A 23,623-nucleotide genomic window follows, 5' to 3' on the forward strand; every position below is an offset into this window, starting at 1 on the left:
ATACCACCATGCCCAGCTAATTTTTTGTATTTTTAGTAGAGACGGGGGTTTCACCATGTTGGCCAGGCTGGTCTTGAACTCCTGGCCTCAAGTGATCCACCCACCTTGGCCTTCCAAAGTGCTGGAATTACAGGCTTCAGCCACTGTGCCCTGCCTCCAGCATCCTTTAAATGGTAGCTTTCCGCAGTATCCGGCCTTAGTCATTCCTCTTCCTAGTTTATGCATGAGCCCTTGTAAAGCGGGATATTCTAATGCCTTGTTTCAATGATGCTTCACTGACATATCTATGCTAACATGGCCCTAACAGCATGAAGAAAACACTGCTTTTTATTACAGATCCCTGGAGCTTACTCCACCCCTGCTCCTCAGTGCAATTTCAAGGAGGCTTTTCATTTCTACTTATTTGATTTATTATAAGTATGTATCACATTTATAATCAGGAAGAAACAATAGGGATATCTTAAAACTATAACGGAAGTAGATTTGCCTCTGAGGCGCAGTATCTGTTCAGTCCTCCCAAGCCATTATTATCAAGGCATTGTCCAATGTTAGATATGTTGAATGTATGTAACTGAAAGAACTGTAAGAAATGTAATTGAAGTTTCTGAGCAATCTGCAGCTGAGATTAAGCACTCATATTGTGGCCCAAATATCCTTTCTCCAAAGTTTAATTTATTCTCAACCAAACAAGATTAGCACAATAAGCATGCCTATAAAAAGCAGAGGTGGCCAGGCACAGTGGCTCATGCCTGTAATCCCAGCAATTTAGGAAGCCAAGGCGGGGGTGGCGGGGGGGGATCACTTGAGGTCAGGAGTTCGAGACCAGCCTGGTCAACATGGTGAAACCCCATCTCTACTAAAAATACAGAAAAATTAGCAGGGTGTGGTGGTGCGTGACTAATTCCACCTACTCTCGGGAGGCTGAGGCAGGAGAATCACTTGAACCCAGGAGGCGGAGGTTGTAGTGAGCTGAGATTGTGCCACTGCACTTCAGCCTGGGTGACAGAGTGTGACTCCATCTCAAAAAAAAAAAAAAAAGCAGAGATGTCTTTTTTCTAGAATTTCAAATGCAAAACAGAACTCAGTTCCATTATTAAGAAGCTATATATATTTGGCTGGGCACGGTGGCTCACACCTGTAATCCTAGCACTTTGGGAGGTCAAGGAGGGTGGATTATGAGGTCAGGAGATTGAGACCAACATGGCTAACACAGTGAAACCCCGTCTCTACTAAAAATACAAAAAAAAAAAATTAGCTGGGTGTGGTGGCACGAGCCTGTAGTCCCAGCTACTCGGGAGGCTGAGGCAGGAGAATGGCGTGAACCCAGGAGGCGGAGCTTGCAGTGAGCTGAGATCACACCACTGCGCTCCAGCCTGGGCGACAGAGCGAGACTCCATCTCAAAAAATAAAATAAAATAAAAAGAAGCTACATATATTTATTCATTATAAGGAAGTGAGTGTGGCTGTTGTAGCTTTAAGGGGGAAATAAAAGAATTTGACATAAAGTTCACCTAAGAAGCAAGAGAATCCTGAAAGAATGAGAAGACCCTCTGCTTAAAATGATGAATGGCCCTTTCTGAAATGAGCACATGTGATAACCATGTGACTTCTGGTTAAATGCAGATGGTACCTGACCCCACCCCTCATCACGTTCCCATCTCTGAGCCTCACCTAGTCTTCACTCACACACATTCTCAACCCCCTACATCTTTCTGTTTTGTTTTGAGACAGAGTCTTGCTCTGCCGCCCAGGCTGGAGTACAGTGGCGCAATCTCAGCTCACTGCAACCCTGCCTCCCGGGTTCAAGTGATTCTCCCGCCTCAGCCACCTGACTAGCTGGAATTACAGGCACCCGCCATCACACCCGGCTAATTTTTGTATTTTTAGTAGAGACGGGGTTTCATGATGTTGGCCAGGCTGGTCTTGAACTCCTGACTTCAAGTGATCTGCCCGCCTCGGCCTCCCAAAGTGCTGGGATTACAGGCGTGAGCCACCTTGCCTGGCCCCCCAACATCTTTCCTGTCCCCCGTCCTACCTGTCAGCTTATTCCTGTTCAGTCCCTTTTCAGGATGTCTTTTCCTCCATCTATTGACTTAGCATCCTGAGGTTTTTGTCTTTAGCCCAGTGTTCTTCTTACTCTACTCTGATCCCTGGGTGATTTTACATGTGTCCATGGTTGGAACATATCACCTCTACCTTGATAACCCAATCTATTTCTAGCCTCTTCTCATCTCCAATTCTGTGTGTTCAACTGCCTACTGCTGAAGGTCATCGCGTATCTCAGTATTCCTCAGACAGATCAAACTTGACATGTCCAAAACAGAGCTGATTATTTTGAACCCTGGTTCTCTTACGGAATGCCATCACCATGTGTCCACTCTCCAAAGCTGGAAATTTGGGCCTCATTCTAGATTTTTCTTTTGCCTTCACAACCCCACACCAAGTGTCTACCAAGTCCTGTTGATATTTACCTACTCAGTATTTAGCAAATCTGTCTCCTCTTCGCTATCTCAGCACCTATTTTACCTCTTGCCTTGATAATAAATCCTTCTGTGATCTGGCACCTGCTTACCTCTTCAGCCTCATCTCCCCTTCAGCCTCATCTCCCCGTTTTTTCCCCAAGCTTACTCCAAGTGTTAGCCCAGGGGCAGAACCAGGTTTTTCCAGCCCTTAGGCTTATGCAATCTGAAAGACTCTCTGAGGAAAATAATACGACGTTGTGATTGAACATTAGTTACAGAGCTTTGGAAGGGGCCTGTGCAATCTTCATTAGCTTCACAGTGACTCTGCCTCTGTCTAGCCAAAGAGAGCAAGCTACACTTCCCTAGAACATACCAGAATCCTATACATCACTTTGCCTTTATACAGGCAGTTACTTCTGCCTGAGATGCCCCTCTCTCCATTCCCTTGTCTGTCTGGCAAAACTGTTCGTCCTTCAAGAGTCAGCTCAGGAGGCACATCCTTTGTGAAGGCTTCCCTGACCTCCCTACGTGGAATTGATGGTTCTCGCCTTTGTGTTCTCATTGTAACTTGTCCTTTATCTCTTTGTACCCTGTCCTTTACAGAACATCTTATACTCTATGGAAATTATTTGCTTAAAACCGGTTTTGCCTATGAGTCCCTCAAGGGCAGAGACTAAGCCATTCCTTTTTAGATGGTCAGAGCTCGACAGTACCTGGCGCAAGGTAGGAGCTCAATAAATGTTTGCTGCATGGAATTGAGACCTGACCCATGTATACTAGAAAGACACCCTTCTTTTGGCAAAGTGAGTGGAGTGGAACAGTTGCTGTAGACAGGGACACCAGACAGGGCCTATGCTTGGGAGGTACCTGCTGCTGCCCACACCATTCTGGGAGGACAGGCTTGGGCCCGGTATCTGTGCTGTCTTCAAGATCTCTGTGGTGAGCTCCTCTCTGCGGCCCTCTACCAACTTCCCCACCCTACCCCACCCCACCGCCTTCCTTACCTGTCCTCTTTGTTGATCTGGTCCCCAAAGCCAACTGTGCTAACGATCGTGAGCTTTAGCCTCACGTTGCTCTCTTGGAGGTCATAGGTATTAGACTGGAGCTGGACACCTGGCTGTGTGTGGGTGGCTGGCTCCCCTTCGAACTTGGTGTTGAACAGGGTGTCCATGAGGGTGGACTTGCCCAAACCTGTCTCTCCTGAAAAGCAAAAGGATAAATTATGGTCTGTTCACATAGTGACTATTCAGCCCTTACACATCATGTTTCATATACATATTTGTTGACATGGGAAAATGAACATGATAAAACATAAAGCAAAAAGCAGAAGCAGATGAACTATATGATGTCAGTTAAATGAAAAAGACTGAAAGGAACTATACAGACGGATCAGTAGTAGTCATCTCAGATAGTAGAATTGAGGTAATTTTCATTTTATTCTTCCAACTTTTTTCTGTCATTTGGAAATTTTACCTTGAGTATACATTGTTTTTTTTTTTTTTTTGGTTTTTTTTTTTTTTTTTTTTTGAGACAGAGTCTTGCTCTGTCACCCAGGTTAGAGTGCAGTGGCATGATCTCGGCTCACTGCAACCTCCATCTCCCGGGTTCAAGCGATTCTCCTACCTCAGCCTCCCGAGTAGCTGGGATTACAGGCACCCGCCACCGTGCCCAGCTAATTTTTGTATTTTTAGTAGAGATGGGGTTTCACCATCTTGGCCAGGCTGGTCTCAAACTCCTGACCTCGTGATCCACCCGCCTCGGCCTCCCAAAGTGCTGGGATTATAGGCGTTAGCCACCGCACCTGGCCAAGTATACGTTGCTTTTATAGTCAGAAAAAGAAAATTATGTTATAGGCAGCAATGGAGAGATATAGCTATGCCTAGAAAAAAAAGACTGGGAGGAAATACAATATACTCTTACCAATGGCTGTCTCTGAGTGGTGATCTTATGTGTGGTTTTCATCCCTTTCTTTATGCTTTTCTATATTTCCCAAGTTTTCTAAGTGGAATATGTATAGTTTTTGTCATAAAAATTAGAGGACTATTTTAAATTTTTTTAAAAAATGACAGCAGTGGCCAGGTGTGGTGGCTCACACCTGTAATCCTAGCACTTTGGGAGGCTGAAGCAGGCAGATCACTTGAGGTCAGGCATTCAAGACCAGCCTGGCCAACATTGTGAAGCCCTGTCTCTACCAAAAAATATATATATACATACACAATTTAGCCAGGTATGGTGGCAGATGCCTGTAATCCCAGCTACGGAAAGGCTGAGGCAGGAGAATTACTTGAACCAGGGGAGGCAGAGGTTGCAGTGAGCTGAGATCGTGCCACTGCACTCCACCCTGGGCAAGAGAGTGAGACTCCATCTCAAAAAAAAAAAAAAAAAAAGACATCAGTCCCTTGTCAAACAAATATCCTTTCATCCCAGTCCCCACCTCTCCTCCCTGCCAGGCCTAAACAGCCCTCTGGGGATGCCCCAGATGTGCCTCCCCACGGTGAAAACTGTGCAGGCTCCTGGCTTATCCTCCCAGCCTGGTTGAACGGTTGAACTTTCAGTGAGACCGTTTTTAACTAAGAGGGGCGGGGTGGGGAGACCCAGCAGGCCACAAAAATTCTTCTTCTTCTTCTTCTTTTTTTTTTTTTTTTTTGATACAGCGTCTCGCTCTGTCGCCCAGGCTGGAGAGCAGTGGCGCAATCTCGGCTCACTGCAGCCTCTGCCTCCCGGGTTCAAGTGATTCTCCTGCCTCAGTCTCCCAGGTAGCTGGGATTACAGGTGCCTGCCACCATGCCCGGCTAATTTTTGTATTTTCAGTAGAGATGGGGTTTCACCATGTTGGCTAGGCTGGCCTCAAACTCCTGACCTCTGGTGATCCACCTGCCTCGGCCTCCCGGACCCGAAGTACTGGTATTACAGGCATGAGCCACCGTGCCCGGCCCTTATCCTTAAATTTTAAACAAACTAGCCATTTATTTGTTTAACTACTAGGCTGCGAGATACTAATAAGTCAAACTGTTGGAATTTTAAAAGTCTTGAACTTCACACTAGGGAAACCAGTAGGGGAAAGGCTGTGGCAGACTGGTGAAGGTTTTGGAAGCTTATTCCTGGGAGATCAAGGGATACCAAGCCACTGTCAGGAGCCAACAAGACTTCAGGGAATGGGACATCACAAGAAGTCAGGAGTTGGTGACAAGGGGGCTAAACAGGAATCTGATATGAGGCCACAAACTGGGCTGGGCGCTGCTTATAATCTCTACAGGTCCAGGCTGTATTTGACCCCTCAGCCCACCCCAAGTGACTCAGGAATACCAGGAATTAAAGAGTCAGTAGAGAGGGCCAGGCGCGGTGGCTCACGCCTGTAATCCCGGCACTTTGGGAGGCCGAGGTGGGTGGATCACGAGGTCAGGAGATCGAGACCATCCTGGCTAACACGGTGAAACCCCGTCTCTACTAAAAAAATACAAAAATTAGCCAGGCGTGATGGTGGGTGCCTGTAGTCCCAGCTACTTGGGAGGCTGAGGCAGGAGAATGGCGTGAACCCAGGAGGCGGAGCTTGCAGTGAGCTGAGATCGCGCCACTGCACTCCAGCCTGGGCGACAGAGTGAGACTCCATCTCAAAAAAAAAAAAAAAAAAAAAGAGTCAGTAGAGAGGCAGGCACTTCGAAGAGAGGATATCATTAATTACTCTGGCCTGCCCTTTGAAGACAAAGACTACTCTCCCATTTATTCCGCTATCATCATCCCTGTTTTTCCCTCTCCTCTCCCCAACCCAGGGGGAATGTGAGCCTCGACTTCTCTTCACAGTCGGGACTGGGTTTGCATTGGGCAAATTGTGGCCTGTCAAACCCCGCCTTGCGACCAAAAGCACACATCTGCAGGGTGGTTCAGGGCTACGGTTAGAGCTACATGATGCAGAACTGAAAATGCTCCATCTCCCCTCCCCACTCTGGGTGTGTCTAGCCTGCTTCTTTTATCCCAAATAATGAGCTATGAATGCAGGAGGTGCCTTTTAAAATATCTGTGTATGATGAGTTTTCTGTGTGTGGACAGAGAGAAGGGAGAGAGAGAGAAGAGATAAGAGAGAGGAGGGAGACAGGGAGAGGGAGGGAGAACAAGGAGAACATTCAGTTCAGTCTGGCTACCCGGCCCCCCAGCCCAATTTCATAGCCAGGTCTGACTAACTTGGTAAATTGCCAGAGTGTGGGGAAATGGTTCCTCACACAGATCATGTTTCAAGCCAGGGTCTGCTATATCCATTAGCAGCAAAGACTCTTGAAGAAGAGGCCCCCTTTTTCTTCCCCTAAAGGAACAGGAAGTATTTGGGTCCCAAGAATAATTTTATGAGGTGGGGCCTTTGCCATGGGAGGTGGCAGACTTGGCCAAGCAGTGGAATGTATCACACCCCGCCTCACCCAAAGTTGGGGTGCACCTTAACTGCAAACGGGGCCAGCACCTTGGAGGTGGGAACACAGTGTGGCTCCCACATCCTAACTCACCTCCCCTCTCGAGGGCACTGAGGTTTGAGCTACAGTTTAGCTCATCTTCCTATGTGCCTGATGAATTTTCCATGTACATCCTTACCCCCAACTCCCTCCCATGGAACAGAAGGGAGCTCATGGAACAGAACCATCCTTACCCCCAACTCCCAAAACCCTTCTGTTGCATGAGCTCCCTGCCGAATGCCCTGTAGCTCCTAGGGAGTGGGGGTCCTGTTTCCCCAGCACCCAGAGTGGGCACCCTGGCTCCCCGATCCTAAGAATTCTCAGAGAGCAGGAGATGGGCCATCTTTCAGTACCCCCGAGAGTGCCTAACCCAAGGTTCACACAGAAGGCCTCAGGGACAGCACCGCAGCGTGAGGGACCCACCCTGTTTGCACAGCTGGAGGAATGGGGGCCGGGCAGGGCAGGACAGGGAGCTGGGAGGAACAGCAGGAGAAATGACCACCCAAATGCCTGCTGGCACAAAAGCGCTGTGGAAATTAGATGCCAAATAATGAACGTCTGGAAGAAAAGAACACCCGGGTGTCTAGGGAATTGAGATAAATGCAATAGTAGAGAGGGCAGAAAATCAAGCGAGCTCATCCTATGGCTATCGAGAGCTCCTGTTCCAGTTTTCCATCAGTGTAGAGCCTGGGGGTCGGGGAGGCTTTCTGTCAATGACTGGCACAGACCCAGCCTGATCCTAGGATGCTGCCCCTCCCACGGCTGCCCTGGGCCCAGTACTGAGTGTGAGTGTGTTGTGAGGGGGAGGCACACGTGACCTAACTGGGATCAGGTCAGCAGATTCCACACCCCTGCAGGAAGGTGGAGACTTGGCAATTCGATTCCAGCAGGAAACCTGAGGAGTCCCGAGGGGTCAATTTCTCACTCCTCCTCCCCCAGCCCTCCCAGGGCTCCTCCAAGTGGATAGTAAGGTTTTTAACGCATGCTCCACCAGCCAAGAGGATTTCATCTCACTTTGCTTAATGTAGATAGTATTCTGGAAACAATAGTTTTAAAAAAAATTAAAACATATATGAGTACTACGAAATATGTTTTTTTCAAACTATGCTCTTGCGGGACGGTGGCTCAGGCCTGTAATCCCAGCACTTTGGGAGGTCGAGGCGGGTAGATCACCTGAGGTCAGGAGTTGGAGACCAGCCTGGCTAACATGGTGAAATCCCATCTCTACTAAAAATACAAAAATTAGCCGCGCATGGTGGCAGGCTCCTGTAATCCCAGCTACTCAGGAGGCTGAGGGTGGAGAATCGTTTGAACCCGGGAGGCGGAGGTTGCAGTGAGCAGAGATCTCACCACCACACTCCAGCCTGGGCGACAGAGCGAGATCCTGTCTAAGAAAGAAAGGAAAGACAGAGAGAGAGAGAGAGAGAGAGACAGAGAAAGAAAAAGAAAAGACTTCTAGCCAGGTTATCACTAAGTTACTTTGTGACATGAACTGAGCTCTTTCCCCTCTCTGGGTCCCAGTCTCTTTTTCTATAAAATGAGAGCGTTGGTAATAACAGCTATTGTTTACAGACACTGCTCTAAGTTTTTTACATATATTTTCTTATTTATTCCTCACAGCAAGCCCATGAGGAAGATGTTACTATTTGTCCTCAATTTATAGATGGGTTAACCAAGCCACTTACTAGCTGTGTAAATTTGCACCAGTTCCTCAGCATCTCTGCACCTTACTTTCCTCATCTATAAAATGTGGAGGGGCCGGGCGCAGTGGCTCATGCCTGTAATCCCAGCACTTTGGGAGGTTGAAGCAGGAGGATCAGTTGAGGCCAGGAATTCGAGACCAGCCTGACCAACATAGACCCTGTCTCTGTTTTATTTTTTATTTCCATAGGTTTTTGGGGACAGGTGGTATTTGGTTATATGAGTAAGTTCTTTAGTGGTGATTTGTGAGATTTTGATGCACCCATCTCCTGAGCAGTATACACTGAACCCAATTTGTAGTCTTTTATTCCTCACCCCCTTCCCGCCCTTTCCCCCTGAGTCCCCAAAGTCCATTGTGTTATTCTTATGCCTTTGCATCCTTATAGCTTGGCTCCCACTTATGAGTGAGAACATACAATGTTTGGTTTTCCATTCCTGAGTTACTTCACTTAGCATAATAGGTCTATTTTGAAAACTAGTAATAATAAAATAAAATGTGGAAGAAGTAACTAGTCCAAGGTCACAAACTAGTAAGTGGCAGAGCCAGCATTTGAGTCCAGGCAGGCCGACGCTGGAGTCCATGCTTTTAACCAATGTGCTCTAGCGAGACGCATAGGTGTGATATGTTTGTTCATTCAGTCATTCCATGAGTATTTACAAAGACTCTAATAGGAGCCAGGCACAGTTATAGGAGCTGCAGATACAGCAATGAACAAGATAGCCACAATCCCTGTTCTTGTGGACCTAAAGTCTCTTCCAGTTCTGAATGTTGAACCCAGAGAAACGTCTCTGAGTTCAACAGGGAGGTGCCCAAAAGGAAACACTCCAGGAACTCCGGTTGGCTAAGGAAGCCTATGGAAAGGGACAAGGTTATGCCTGGCTCTGTGACCTTGTCCTTTCTCCTTCCTGATCTTGCAGAGGCCTGGCAGGCAGTGGTGTGCTGGAGCCGGCTCGTCCGCTTCCTGCATCTCTTCCCAAGCCCACGTGCAGTGATGTCATGTTGGTAGCTTAACAGCAGCCATGGCAGGAGTAATGACACCAACAAAATCAGCAGATGCTTCAAACCACAACAGTTTTTCTCCTGAGATGGGCTGTGACGTTGACCAGCACACCACTGCTGGCAGCCTGTTTTAGACAAATGAGCAGCTGCCTTTCCCAGATATGAAGGGATGAAACAATTGATCCTTGGCCTTGATAGAATGCTAGCTGCCCTTTCCCTCCTCCTGCAGCAAGCCTCAATCCTGCTTCTCTTGTGTGACTGTTTTTTTCCATGTTCAACAGAGCCCAATTGAGCCTGGAATCCTGAGCAGCTTCAAAGTAAATATTATCATTATGACCCTTTGTGCTCTTCACAGCCATGACTGCTACTGTAGCATTTAGATGGATGAGTCTCTTTGGGGCTTGTTCCCAGGAGTGCAAAGCAACGGGCCCCAGAATATTTGTACTGTTGGCTCTGGTGGTTCCTCTGAGGCATTCTGTACTGCATCTAGGATCAGGGGATCCTTGAAATTTCCAAAGCTAAGGGACTAGTATATGTGTTTTTATGGGGAGAAAGAGGAACCTCACCTCTTCGGTAATTATGGTCAACCCTAGAGAATATATTGGAGAGGAGTCATAATATGTTCACACTCATGTGCCTAGTCCTCTAAAAAGAATAATAGGCCAGGTGTGGTGGCTCATGCCTATAATCCCAGCACTTTGGGAGGTCAAGGTGGGCGGATCACTTGAGGTCAAGAGTTCGAGACCAGCCTGGCCAACATGGTGAGACCCTGTCTCTACTAAAAATACAAAATAAATTAGCTGGGCATGGTGGTGTGCACCTGTGATCCCAAGTACTAGGGAGGCTGAAGCATGAGAATCACTTGAACCTGGGAGATGGAGGTTGCAGTTAGCAGAGATAGTGCCACTCCACTGCAGCCTGGGTGACAGAGTGAGACTCTGTCTCAAAAAAAAAAAAAAAAAAAAAAAAAAGAAGAAGAAGAATTGCAGGTGCCGTTTATTGGTATCCTTACTATAAATTAGGTTCTGGATTATCAAAAATTCTCGGCCGGACGCAGTGGCTCACACCTATAATCCCAGCATTTTGGGAGGCCGAGGCAGGCAGATCACCTGAGGTTGGGAGTTTGAGACCAGCCTGACCAACATGGTGAAACCCCGTCTCTACTAAAAATACAAAATTAGCTGGGTGTGGTGGTGCACGCCCATAATCTCAGCTACTCAGGAGGCTGAGGCAGGAGAATTGCTTGAACCCGGGAGGTGGAGGTTGTGGTGCGCCAAGATCGTGCCATCGCACTCCAGCCTGGGTGACAAGAGCGAAACTCCATCTCAAAAAAAAAAAAAATGCTCTCTCTTAGTTGCAACACACATATGTGCACAGATGTACACACATGCACACATGCATGTAGGATACCTTGCTGGATGTAGGCCTATGATCGGCAGCCCAGCACCAAGATAAACAATAGTGTGAAAAAATATCCTAGGTCTCTGTTAATAATTGAAGCTAGTGCTACCATAATTTTACACCACAAATGCCCTATCAAGAAAAAGAAACGTTTGGGTATGGTGGCTCATGCCCATAATTCCAGGACTTTGGGAGGCCAAGTAGGGAGGACTGCTTGAGCCCAGGAGTTAGGGACCAGCCTGGGCAACATAGTGAGACCTCATCTCTACATAATAAGTTTTTTTTTTTTTTTTTTGAGACGGAGTCTCACTCTGTCACCCAGGCTGGAGTGCAGTGGCGTGACCTCCGCTCACTGTAAGCTCCGCCTCCCGGGTTCACGCCATTCTCCTGCCTCAGCCTCCTGAGTAGCTGGGACTACAGGCGCCCGCCACCACGCCTGGCTAACTTTTTTGTATTTTTAGTAGAGACGGGGTTTCACCGTGTTAGCCAGGATGGTCTCGATCTCCTGACCTCATGATCCGCCCACCTCGGCCTCCCAAAGTGCTGGGATTACAGGCGTGAGCCACCGCGCCTGGCCCTCTACACAATAATTTTAATTAAAAAAAAATTAGCCAGGCATGGTGGCATGTGCCTGTAGTCCCAGCTACTCAGGAGGCTGAGGTGGGAGGATTGCTTGAGCCTGGGAGGTTGAGGCTGCAGTAAGCTGTGATCACGCCACAGCACTCCAGCCTGGGCAATAGAACAAGACTGTGTCTCAAAAGAAAAGAAAAGAAAATACTTTGGGGAAATATATTCTATGCCCAAACAGCATCTTGTTATAACAGTCATTAAGGGAGTAAATGTACACAGGCAGTAGGCATGAACTATCATCACAAAAAGCTCTGCAAGATAAAAGATCACCTTCAGCAGCTAAGCTGTGGATCCTTTGCGAAGTCAGTGACTGGATCCAGCCTCATGGCTGGGCTGACATTGCAGCTTCAGAGCTACTCTAAGCTACTTATGACCTTGGCCCAAATTGTGGGTTCTCTGAGCAAGGACAGGGTGGTGAGCACAGCAAGAGGGCAGGATGCGTGCATTGCAGGGTTTTTTGGAACAGGGATGAAATTAACCCAGTCGGGGCTGGCCTATCCAATGGTTGCACCTGTGAGTCTAAGACAGGAGCTACAGAGGCAGCCATTTCCTGAAACTTGACAAGTGGGGAGCAAAAGAGAGTCTGTGACTCTTGAGGATGACAGCATCTCCTTCCTACTCCTCCCCTCTTGGAGGGTCTGTGCTGGGTACTTGAGCAATTCCATCCCAGCAGGTGCAAGTGGAAGCATTTATAGCTGTACAATGTCTAGGTGGAAACTAGAGGATGGGGGATTACTATTTCTCCCATCCACTTTGCCTTGAGCTTGGCTGCCTCTGGGCCCTAGGGGAGCCTGTGCTCCACATATCAAATTACCCTACACTTCCACCCTCAGAGATCCATTTCAATTCACATGGCCTCCCTCCTAAAGCTTTACTAGCCCACCCAATCGCACTGGTTGAAAGGTTGCTTAAGGTGGATCTGTCATTTCTCTTCTCATCTCAACTTCAGTACAGGTCATATGGAGTTCTGGGAAGAATGCCAAGGGACTCTGATATGTTTGTGCTTAAATATTGTGGTAATCAAATATTATGTGAAATAAGTTGGCCATCAGCCAAAGATTGGAGCTCTTGTTAGTTAAACAGAGATTTGGCAGTGCTAACATTGGATGTGATAGTCTTTGCACTTGATGTCGATTACTGTGACTTCTAGTTATTTTACATTTTTCTCCAAATAGCACCTAATCATAACCATCAGTTAGACTTTCAGCATTTGAAGAATTAACAGCCTAGATCTGGACTCTAAGGCCCTCGATGTGTAATTCTGTGAAGCACATATTTTCTTTTTTTTAATGTACTGTTTTATTCACTAATGCCTCCAGGTATATTTCTCTCCCTATGAACAAGGACATGCATAGTAGAAGTCACATCTTAAAAATAAGTTTGAGTATAAATCTGTGGATTGAAACTGAAGCACATATTTTCATCTGATAGGTTCCAAAGTTGATGTGGGCCAGGCATAGTGGCTAATGCCTGTAATCTCAGCACTTTGGTAGGCTGAGGCAAGTGGATCGCTTGAGCTTAGGAGTTCAAGAACAGCCTGGGCAACACAGTGAGACCTCACCTCATCTCTACGAAAAAAATGAGCCCGGTCGCATGCCTGTAATCCCAGCTACTTTGGAGGCTGAGGTGGGAGGAATGCTTGAGCCTGGGAGGTTGAGGCTGCAGTGAGCCTCTGCACTCCAACCTGGGTGACACAGGGACACTTTGTCTCAAACAACAACGACAACAAAACCAAAGTTGGTGTGTGGGAGTGAGCCATTTAGCTAGGGAGTGAGCCTAGCTTGTGGGAACAACTGCCCGTCATCTGTTGTTCTCTACTTGTCCTTGAATGTGTAGCAATTCTCTTACAAAAAGTGACCTGGAAAAGAATGCTGGGGATAGAGGAAAAAAAATGATAAAGAGCCCAAGAAAATGAATGACCTTAGTGAGAAAACAGAATTTCTAGGCTGGGCGCGGTGGCTCATGCCTGTAATCCCAGAAGTTTGGGAGGCCGAGGTGGGCGGATCACTTGAGGTCAGGAATTGAAACTCCGTCTCTACTAAAAATACAGAAACTAGCTGGGTGTGGTGGCGTGCACCTATAGTCCCAGCTACTCAGGAGGCTGAGGCAGGAGAATCGCTCGAACCCGGAAGGTGGAGGTTGCAGTGAGCTGATATCACGCCACTGCACTCCAGTCTGGGTGACAGCACAAGACTCTGTCTCAAAAAAAAAAAAAAGAAAGAAAGAAAAGAAAAGAAAGAAAAAACAGAATTTCTGAATACATTAAAGTGTAAAATATCCAATTTAGTAGTAGTTCAGATCTACTACATGAACAAGTTCCCCATACACTCTATACAAAAATAAAAGGCAATTAGCAAAAGTGTTTGAGTGTTTCAGCCAGTACAAAAACAGACTTTATTCTGGTATTTATATAATCATTAAGGTTCAGAAGGTCACTGAAAATATGCAGGTATGCTTTCCCATGTTACAGGGTGAAAATTATATGCTATGATCATGTTTGCAAATTTGAGATATTTAAGATCTAAGAAGATTTTTTTTTTTTTTTTTGAGACAGAGCCTTACTCTGTCGTCCAGGCTGGAGTGCAGTGGCGCGATCTCAGCTCACCGGAAGCTCTGCCTCCCAGGTTCACGCCATTCTCCTGCCTCAGCCTCCCAAGTAGCTGGGACTACAGGCGCCCGCCACCATGCCCGGCTAATTTTGTTTTTGTATTTTTAGTAGAGACGGGGTTTCACCGTGTTAGCCAGGATGGTCTCGATCTTCTGACCTCGTGATCCACCGGCCTCGGCCTCCCAAAGTGCTGGGATTACAGGCGTGAGCCACCGTGCCCGGCCGAAGATATTCTTGAAGAAGGAACCGTTATCCCTCATATTTGTTTGATTGGTGCTCAGTGGTTTCCAAAGTGCTTTCATGTGCTCAAGAGATATTGCTGGCAGCAGTTAGAGAAGCAGGGGGAGGAACAAGGGGTCAACCAGGCCTGAGTCCTCATTATGGTGCCACTTCTTCTGTGTTGCCTCAGGTAAGTCCCTTATCCTCCCCAAGACTCTGTGTCTCCACCTGTTTCATGAGGATACAAATGCTACTTGCTCTGCTCACTTCGCAGAGTCCTGGTAATGTCCAAAAGAGCTAATGTGAGAAAGTGAAAAGTATAATGAATGGTTCCTGTGGCATTCACCCATTCATTCATTTCACAGATATTACCGCACTCTACTTGTGCTGTGATTAGCAAATAGAGGGGGCTACGATGCAGCTCCCACTGTTGAGATTAAATGTCTAGGTAGAGGCCGGGCACAGTGGCTCACACCTGTAATCCTAGCACTTTGGGAGGCCAAGATGGGTGGATTGCTTGAGCTCAGGAGTTTAAGACCAGCCTGGGCAACATAGTGAGACCCCATCTCAAAAAAAAAAAAGTCTAGGTAGAGAGATAGGTAAAGGGAATAAAAGAATGTTGCATACAGCTGTGTGGTGCCTGCACCCGAGCTCAAACTAAACCAAGCACAGCAAAACTACAGAGGAAACAGACCCAACCCACTGCCCACAGCTGGTGGGCAGGCGTTTTTTGTCAGCTATCCCCTCCCTCCCAATTCTGCCCTGGATCCTGTCTTCTGTAGTCAAAATGAACTCTATAGCCATACTGAGCCAGCCAGCTCCCTTACAGAATTTCCACTGGGTCTCACATAGCTCAGTTTCCCCCCAAGATATGGCCCTATACTCTGATCTGGCCAGGGGAAAAAAGTAATTACAGCCAGCTGCTTACAAAAAACAGGCAGAGAGATAAAAGAAGAGGGGAGAGACACTCTCGCAACTAAATCAGAATGACACACTATTTAACCTAATTACCTGCAAAGCCGTATCCAGCCATTAAGGATCCATATTCTGTAATAGAATTTCCTGCTATGGAAATACTCACCCACGCACAGGATGTTGAAGCAGAAGCCCTGGCTGACGGACTTATTCACCAGCTGGTCAGGCAAGCTGTCAAACCCCACATGTCCAGCCAGGGGGACAGTTCGGCAACCTTCACCCTAATTTGGAAGGAGTGAGGGAGAAAATGAAAATGTGCTTAAAAGCAGTCTGGGTCTCGCTTCTCCATCCAAATGTTCGCTGTGCAAGGAAGTCACACCCGCCCAGGCCCAGTGTGTCATCTCTTCCCTCGGCTACTCCCTGCTCCAAAGCAAAATGGCCCGTCAGCTTGGAAATCACAGATTCTTGGAGACAGGCATCCTCTAGGCTCAATAGTGAATGTCGCCACAGCTCCAGAGAAAATTACAGAGGAGCTTATTAGGGGCAGGAGAGTGGAGTCAGGGGAGGAGAATGCTGGCACCGAGGTTCACAGACTCGGGTTAAATCTCCACTCAGTCATTTACAAGCTGAGTAACTTGCTGAGACTGTTTCCTTCCACATCTGCCATCTGAGATAATATGGCATATCTTAGAGGTGACTGGGAGCCTCAGAAGCGCTAATACATGTAACGAGCTTAGTATATGCAGAAGTATTCAGTAAGTATTACGAAAAGGGTTTAAAAAGCAATTATTGGGCCGGGTTCAGTGGCTCACACCTGTAATCCCAGCACTTTGGGAGGCCAAGGCGGGGGGATCACTTGAGGTCAGGAGTTCAACACCAGCCTGGCCAACGTGGCGAAACCCTGTCTCTACCAAAAAAACAAAAATTAGCCAGGCATGGTGGTGGGTGCCTATAATCCCAGCTACTTGGGAGACTGAGGCAGGAGAATTGCTTGAACCCGGGAGGTGTAGGCTGCAGTGAGCCGAGATCACGCCACTGCACTACAGCCTGGGCAATAAGAGCGAAACTCTGTCTCAAAAAAAAAAAAAAATCAATTATTGGCTGGTGAAATGTCTCACACCTGTAATCCCAACACTTTGGGAGGCCAAGGTGGGTGGATCACTTGAGGCCAAGAGTTTGAGACCAGCCTGGGCAACACAGTGAGACAACATCTCTACAAAAAATCAAAAATTAGCTGGGCATGGTGGCATGTGCCTGTGTAGTCCCAGCTACTTGGGAGGCTGAGGCGGGAGGATTGCTTGTGTCCAGGAGGTAGAGGCTGCAGTGCGCTATGATGGCACCACTGTACTCCCGCCCAGGTGAGAGAGCAAGATCCTGTCTTAAAAAAAAAGCAATTGTTCCTCTCTCTCTAGGGCATTTTGAGGACCTACAAAGGCAGTGTAGTGTAGAGGTTAAGAGCAGAGGCTTTGAAATCTGGCAGGTGTTAGTTATAGCCCCATCTCCACCATCTCCTGGCTGTGTCACCCTCAGACAAGTTACATAAACTTCTTAAGTTTTCCCCATCCATAAAATCGGAAACTATTGAGTAGGAGTGTGAGGATTATACAGGATCATGCTCCTCAAGCCCTTAGCGTAGTGCCTAGCATGTGGTGAGCATTCAATCAGCAGTAGCTGCTGTTGTTATTCACTGTGGGGTTATCCTTACACCCCCAGCCTGAACGGTACTGCATGGAACACTGTGGCTCCCTATGGCTACAAGAAGCTGCCTCCGTGCTTCCTCTGGGTCCCTTGACTCCCTAAGGGTCAGCCAAGCCACTCCCAGCCCTGGAAAGCAGAGGGCCTTTGCTTCGCCTTCAAGGCCCAAAGCTGCTTATAGTTAATGATTTTACAAAACAGGAGGAGACTCAAACTGGAACAGGATTCCAAGGAGCCAGGGGGAAGCATAAAAGGGGCCTGCGTGGAGCGTGGACTCAAGAAATGTGCCAACTACCAACCAACGGCCACAGGGGAGGGGAGGGGAGGGGACAGGGGAGAAGGGAGCTTGAGACAGCTGAGCTAGACAAGAAGGGAGTACTATGTAAGGAGTCAGTTTCTGTTGGGTGGGGCTGCACCAAGCTTTCCATAACTAGAAAGATGCCAAGAGCAGTCCAAGAAGGGCACGGTTAGTGCCAGGAGGCCCAGCCCAGCATCACAGGCTGCACTAAGCAGGCAGCTCTTCTGTTGGGCTGGACCAGCTTTTAGACTAGGTCCATAATAAGGGCACATTTTCACACTGAAAGGGGTGGGCTGTGAGGGTGGTGGAGCCTCTCAGCAGCCAACTTTGTCAGAACCGGCTCCCAGATAGCCCCTTCACACAGCTTTAGATCTCACTCCCATCGGTGTCACTAGATCCTGTGAGGGCAAGCGACAGGGCTAGTGCCGGTGAATGCCATGTGGCAAGTTCATTACCCTCACACATCTCACCCCACACACTTCCAGTGGAGAACTCTTAACAGACAACCATATGCCATCATTCAGTGAGAGTTGGCGTATTCTCTGCCCCAGGGGGTCCCCTGAAGACACCTGAGGCTGGGTGCAGTGGCTCGCACCTGCAATCGCAGCACTTGGGGAGGCCGAAGTGGGCGGATCTCTTGAGCCCAGGAGTTTGAGACCAGACTGAGCAACATGGCAAAACCCCATCTCAACAACAAGAAAAATACAAAAATGAGCCGGGCATGGTGTCGTGAGCCTGTGGTCTCAGCTACTCAGCAGGCTGAGGTGGGAGGATCACCTGAGCCCAGGAGGTCGAGGCTGCAGTGAGCCATGATCTCGCCATTGCACTCCAGCCTGGGTAACAGAGCAAGACACTGTCTCGGTCGGGCGCGGTGGCTCATGCCTGTAATCTCAGCACTTTGGGAGGCCGAGGCGGGCGGATCACGAGGTCAGGAGATGGAGACCATCCTGGCTAACACGGTGAAACCCCGTCTCTACTAAAAATACAAAAAATTAGCCGGGCGTGGTGGCGGGCGCCTGTAGTCCCAGCTACTTGGGAGGCTGAGGCAGGAGAATGGCGTGAACCTGGGAGGCTGAGCTTGCAGTGAGCCGAGATCGCGCCACTGCACCCAGCCTGGGCGACAGAGCGAGACTCCGTCTCAAAAAAAAAAAAATAATAAAGACAGCTGAGCCTCATGAGTGGTTCACATCACTCAAGGCTTTGTTCTACGTTCACCCCTTTCTGCTTCTCCTTCTCATTTCCCCTTCTCTTTATTAAAGCAAACAAAGTAAGATGCAAGATTCCCACTGCTAGTTCTTGGTCCGCAACGCTGCAGGGGAGTCAGGGACATGAGAACTGATATGCTTTCTTTACGGAGCCTCCGATGTAGCAGGCATCGGAAATTGAGGTGGACTCAGAGTTGAGGTTTCCTGAGCCATTCGTTATCACCCCTGGCTGCCTCTTCCGGCCTCCAACAAATTCAGCACCATGAAGCTTCAAGTGCTCCAAAGTCAAAAGGAGAGGAAATGAATTTTCAAACTGAAGACAGTGCTGTAAAGAGCCCTAAACGGCAGAAGAAAAAATTTTCTTTTCTTTCCTTTTTTTTTTTTTTTTTTTTTTTTTGATAAGGAGTCTCTCCCTGTCTCCCAGGCTAGAGTGCAGTGGCGCGATCTCAGCTCACTGCAACTTCCGCCTCCCAGGTTCAAGCGATTCTCCTGCCTCAGCCTCCCGAGTAGCTGGGTGCCCACCACCGCACCCGGCTAATTTTTTGTATATTTTAGTAGAGATGGGGTTTTGCCATGTTGGCCAGGCTGGTCTTGAACTACTGACCTCAGGTGATCCACCCGCCTTGGCCTCCCAAAGTGCTGGGATTACAGGCATGAGCCACCATGCCTGGCCCAAAAGAAATAATTTTTTAAGCCCTAAGAAGCAGAAGTATGGACTTCATTTCCTAAGCAATGGGATTTGGGGGATTTTGAGTGATTTGAGCGGGGAGGGCCATGATACAGGGAGTGTTTTTAAAAGATCACTCCAGCTGCAGGGTGTTTGCTTGATTGGATGGACAGAGAGACTAGGAGCAGGAAGACATAGGAGGAGATGACTCCAATAATGTTGAGCCAGCAGAGTGACATCCAGGCACTGTGACAATAAATGCTGGTTGGTGTGAACTGACCTGACTTGGGACTCAAAGAGAAGGAACAAATTTGAGAGATGTCTTAAGAAGGGATGAGCCTCTGCCGGGAGCAGTGGCTCACGCCTGTAATCCCAGCACTTTGGGACGCTGAGGCAGGCGGATCACGAGGTCAGGAGTTCAAAACCAGCCTGGCCAACATGGTGAAACCCCATCTCTACTAAAAATACAAAAATTAGCCGGGCGTGGTGGCGGGAGCCTGTAATCCCAGCCACTCAGGAGGCTGAGAGGCAGGAGAATCACTTGAACCCAGGAGGCGGAGTTTGCAGTGAGCCGAGATTGCGCCACTGCACTCCAGCCAGCCTGGGGGACAGAGAGAGACTCCGTCTCAAAAATAAATACATTAATTAATTAAAAAAGAAGGGATGAGCCTCAAGGAGTGATTGGGCAGAGGGAACAGCACCATGGAGACACACAGGAAAGCCAGGAAAAGATGCCTGTTTAATGGGGACGATGAGGAGACTGATTTTAAATTAGCTGTTACTAAAAAAATTACATTTATCAGATTTTTTATTTTGTGGAAGTAATCAATGTTCACTGTAGAAATTTTAGAACATACAGATAATAATAAAGAAGAAAATCAAAATCAACCATAATATCACTCTCCAGAGATAAACACTGTTAATTTTATTTATTTATTTATTTATTAGAGATGGAGTTTCTCTCTTGTTGTCCAGGCTGGAGTGCAGTGGCACAATCTCGGCCCATGGGTTCAAGCGATTCTCCTGCCTCAGCCTCCGGAGTAGCTGGGACTACAGGTGTGCACCACCACGCCCAGGTAATTTTTGTATTTTTAGTAGAGACGGGGTTTCACCTTGTTGGCCAGGCTGGTCTTGAACTCCTGACCTCAAATGATCCGGCCACCTCGGCCTCCCAAAGTGCTGGGATTACAGGAGTGAGCCACCATGCCCAGCCACTGGTGACTTTTAGAATCGTTATTTCTTTTGTATCTGTTACCCAGTGTCCAATACACCTAAATTAACTGAGGAGTTTGGGAAAGAAGGGACATAGAACCTGGTCAATGTGTTTTTCTTGCTAACTGGGATTTAAGCAGCAAACTTTTTGTCTCAATCCCTGTAGCTAAGAAAGCTTCAAAAATGTATTTGTGGCCAGGCACGATGGCTCACGCCTGTAATCCCAGCACTTTGGGAGGCCGAGGCGGGTGGATCATGAGGTCAGGAGTTTAAGACCAGCCTTGCCAACATGGTGAAACCCCATCTCTACTAAAAATACAAAAATTGGCTGGGCGCAGTGGCAGATGCCTGTAGCCCCAGCCACTCGGGAGGCTGAGTTAGGAGAATCACCTGAACCCGGGAGGCAGAGGTTGCATTGAGCCGAGATCACGCCACTGCACTCCAGGCTGGGCGACAGAGTAAGACTCTGTCTCAAAAAAAAAAAAAAAATGTATTTGTATAGTTCCTACTTTAGGAAATCCTGTCTGGCAAACACTATGCACCCTTGCTTTGATGAATCTTATAAGATGTCAAGGTCATCATTATGAGTATCAGTCCGCATTGTTCAGAGTTAAATACGCAAAGGTAGGAAGGACAGAAGGACACAACATTGAACTGAATGTACACTGACCCCAGCACAGCCCCTGGAAGTTTCTCCCCTCCTCTCTCACTAAATCTCTGATATCTTATCTCTTTCCTCTTTCTCCTTAAGGTGGCCTGATTAATTGAGGGCCTGATTACTTTGATTGCAGTTAATTGAATGTTCCTTGACTACAATGTGCACGAGAGGAGATGGAACCGGCAACTCGGCCCAGCATGTCTGACACTAAATCTCAAGTTTTCATCTTTAGTAGCAGGTGGTGCCATATTACCATACTGAAGGCCTGAACTGAGATGCTGGAATGGCCAAAGTCACCATTTTAAATTGCACTTCTCTCATAACCCTGCAACCTCCTCTCAGAATCTGTACAAAGATCTATTACAAGGAAATTTATTACAGCACAGTTTATAATGCTGAAAAAAAAACCCAACCTAAATGTCCAACAATAGGAAAATATTTAACCAAATTATGGTACACGCATATTCTGGAATATTCTACATCCATTAAGAAGCATGTGGGTAGTTCTGTATGTACTGATGTGAGTATCTCCAAGACATATTATAAAACAGAAAACAGAAGTTATAGGGCGACTGTAATAAAATAGAAGAAAATGGAAGTTATTACATGACTGTAATCCCAGCATTTTGGGAGGTCGAGGCAGGTGGCTCGTTTGAGCCCAGGAGTTTGAGACCAGCCTGGGCAACACAGCAGAATCCCGTCTCTACAAAAAATACAAAAATTAGCCAAGTGTGTTAGCACACACCTGTAGTCCCAGCTACCCAGGAGGCTGATGTGGGAGGATTGCTTGAGCCCGGTAGGTCGAGGATGTAGTGGGCCAAGATTGTGCCACTGCACTCCAGCCTGGGCAACAGTGAGACCCTGTCTCAAAAAAAAGAAAGAAAAAAAAAAGAAAATAGAAGTTGTAAACTATAAGCACAATATGAGCCCATATATGCCCCAGAAGCCCTGTAGATGTGTATTTGCACGTAAATGTATGTGGATGCATAGAAAGAAGACTGAAAATACAGCCACCAAACCCACAATCGTGGCTACCTCAGGGGAGGGGGATGGAAATAGGGGCTCAGTCAAGGGAGTAGTCGGTATGCTTCCCTATTGTTTGACTCTTTTATAGCACGAATGTATTCGCATGTTACCCATGTAATTTTAAAACATTTTTAATATAAGAAAGAAGAGTTCTCACTCAGCTTTGCAGCAGGGGTAATTAGGATGCAGAGAGTCTGAGAGGAGCTAAAAGGAAGGCAAAATGAAAGAGTGCTCCTGAGAACTGGGAGAGCGCCCCACTCCCCTCCCCAATTACATTTCCTGTTTTCTCCTCATCTGCAGTCACCTGTGGTTTTTAAATACGTTATACCACATTTCATATCACAGGCAGAAACACCGCTCTCTTTCTCTTCCGCCTCCTCTCCTGAGGACACACCAATTTCGTTTTTTAATTGAATATTCGTAAGGTTCATATTATCAAGAACAAGTTATGGTGGTTCCAGCTGCGCATCTTTCTCTCATTGCTGTTACTGAAAATAAAGAGTCCCTTAAGCACCCGAGTAGGTCACCTCTGTCCCCCACTCCCCTTGGCCCCTCTTCCAACCTCTGTGATAGTAAGCAAGCCGTATTTGAGGCCTCTGGGAACTGAGGGTGCATCTGTGTCAATGGAGAATTTCCCGCCTCTGTTTCAAACCAGGGTGGCTAAATTAGTAGCTGTCATTCTAAAGAATAAAAGCAAAAAGTTTGAAACTCATTGCTGATGACTAGGCTGTCCCTAAACTTTCTCCTCTGGCCATTCCCATCCAAATACTAGGAAAGCGGCCAGGTGCGGTGGCTCATGCCTGTAATCCCAGCACTTTGGGAGGCCAAGGCGGGCAGATTACTTGGGGCCAGGAGTTCGAAACCAGCCTGGCCAACACTGGGAAAACCCGTCTCTACTGAAAATACAAAAATTAGCCAGGCTTTGTGGCTCATGCCTGTAGTCCCAGCCAGTTGGGAGGCTGAGGCAGGAGAATCGCTTGAACGCGGGAGGCGGAGGTTGCAATGAGCTGAGATCGCACAACTGCACTCCAGTCTGGGCAACAGAGGGAGACTCTGTCTCAAAACAAACAAACAAACAACAACAACAAAAATGCTAGGAAAGAAAAGAAACACTGAAACCGGACTCTCTTCAGTCACCTACTGGTGGGCCCAAGCTCTCACACCTCCCTTTTCTCCATTTCCACTCTCAGCCCTGAACACTGATGTCTGAAAGACCGTGCAAATCTCCAAGACTATAAATCATCGGTTCAGTGATACATGATGGAATATTAAGCAGCTGAGAAAAATGTTTTCTAAGAATTTTTAATGACAAAAGGAAATGCTCACCAAAGGCAAACAACAACAGGAAAACCAACCTGTATACACAGGGTCATCCCAATGATGGGGGAAAATACACATTTTTTAAAAGATTAGAAGAACACATGCCAAAATAATGTCAGTGATTTCTTTTGGGTAGAGAGGTTGTAGGTGATGTTGCTTTTCTGGGT

The 23,623-nt window shown here is 47.4% G+C and overlaps 1 protein-coding gene across 17 annotated transcripts in view; it reads right to left on the reverse strand.

Moving 5' to 3' along the window:
* The window catches only part of SEPTIN6 (septin 6), a 79,897-nt gene that overhangs the window by 44,323 nt on the left and 11,951 nt on the right, over positions 1-23,623 (reverse strand). For all 17 annotated transcript variants that reach the window (XM_016942670.3, XM_063803820.1, XM_016942665.3 and 14 more), the window contains exons 2-3: positions 15,542-15,656; positions 3,467-3,662 (exon numbers count right to left, since the gene is read on the reverse strand). In XM_016942670.3, the coding sequence (XP_016798159.1) occupies positions 3,467-3,662; positions 15,542-15,656 (311 nt within the window). The remainder of the gene's footprint in view (positions 1-3,466; positions 3,663-15,541; positions 15,657-23,623) is intronic.

The sequence above is a fragment of the Pan troglodytes genome, chromosome X (genome assembly GCF_028858775.2).
Source record: "Pan troglodytes isolate AG18354 chromosome X, NHGRI_mPanTro3-v2.0_pri, whole genome shotgun sequence".
NCBI classification, from domain to species: domain Eukaryota; kingdom Metazoa; phylum Chordata; class Mammalia; order Primates; family Hominidae; genus Pan; species Pan troglodytes.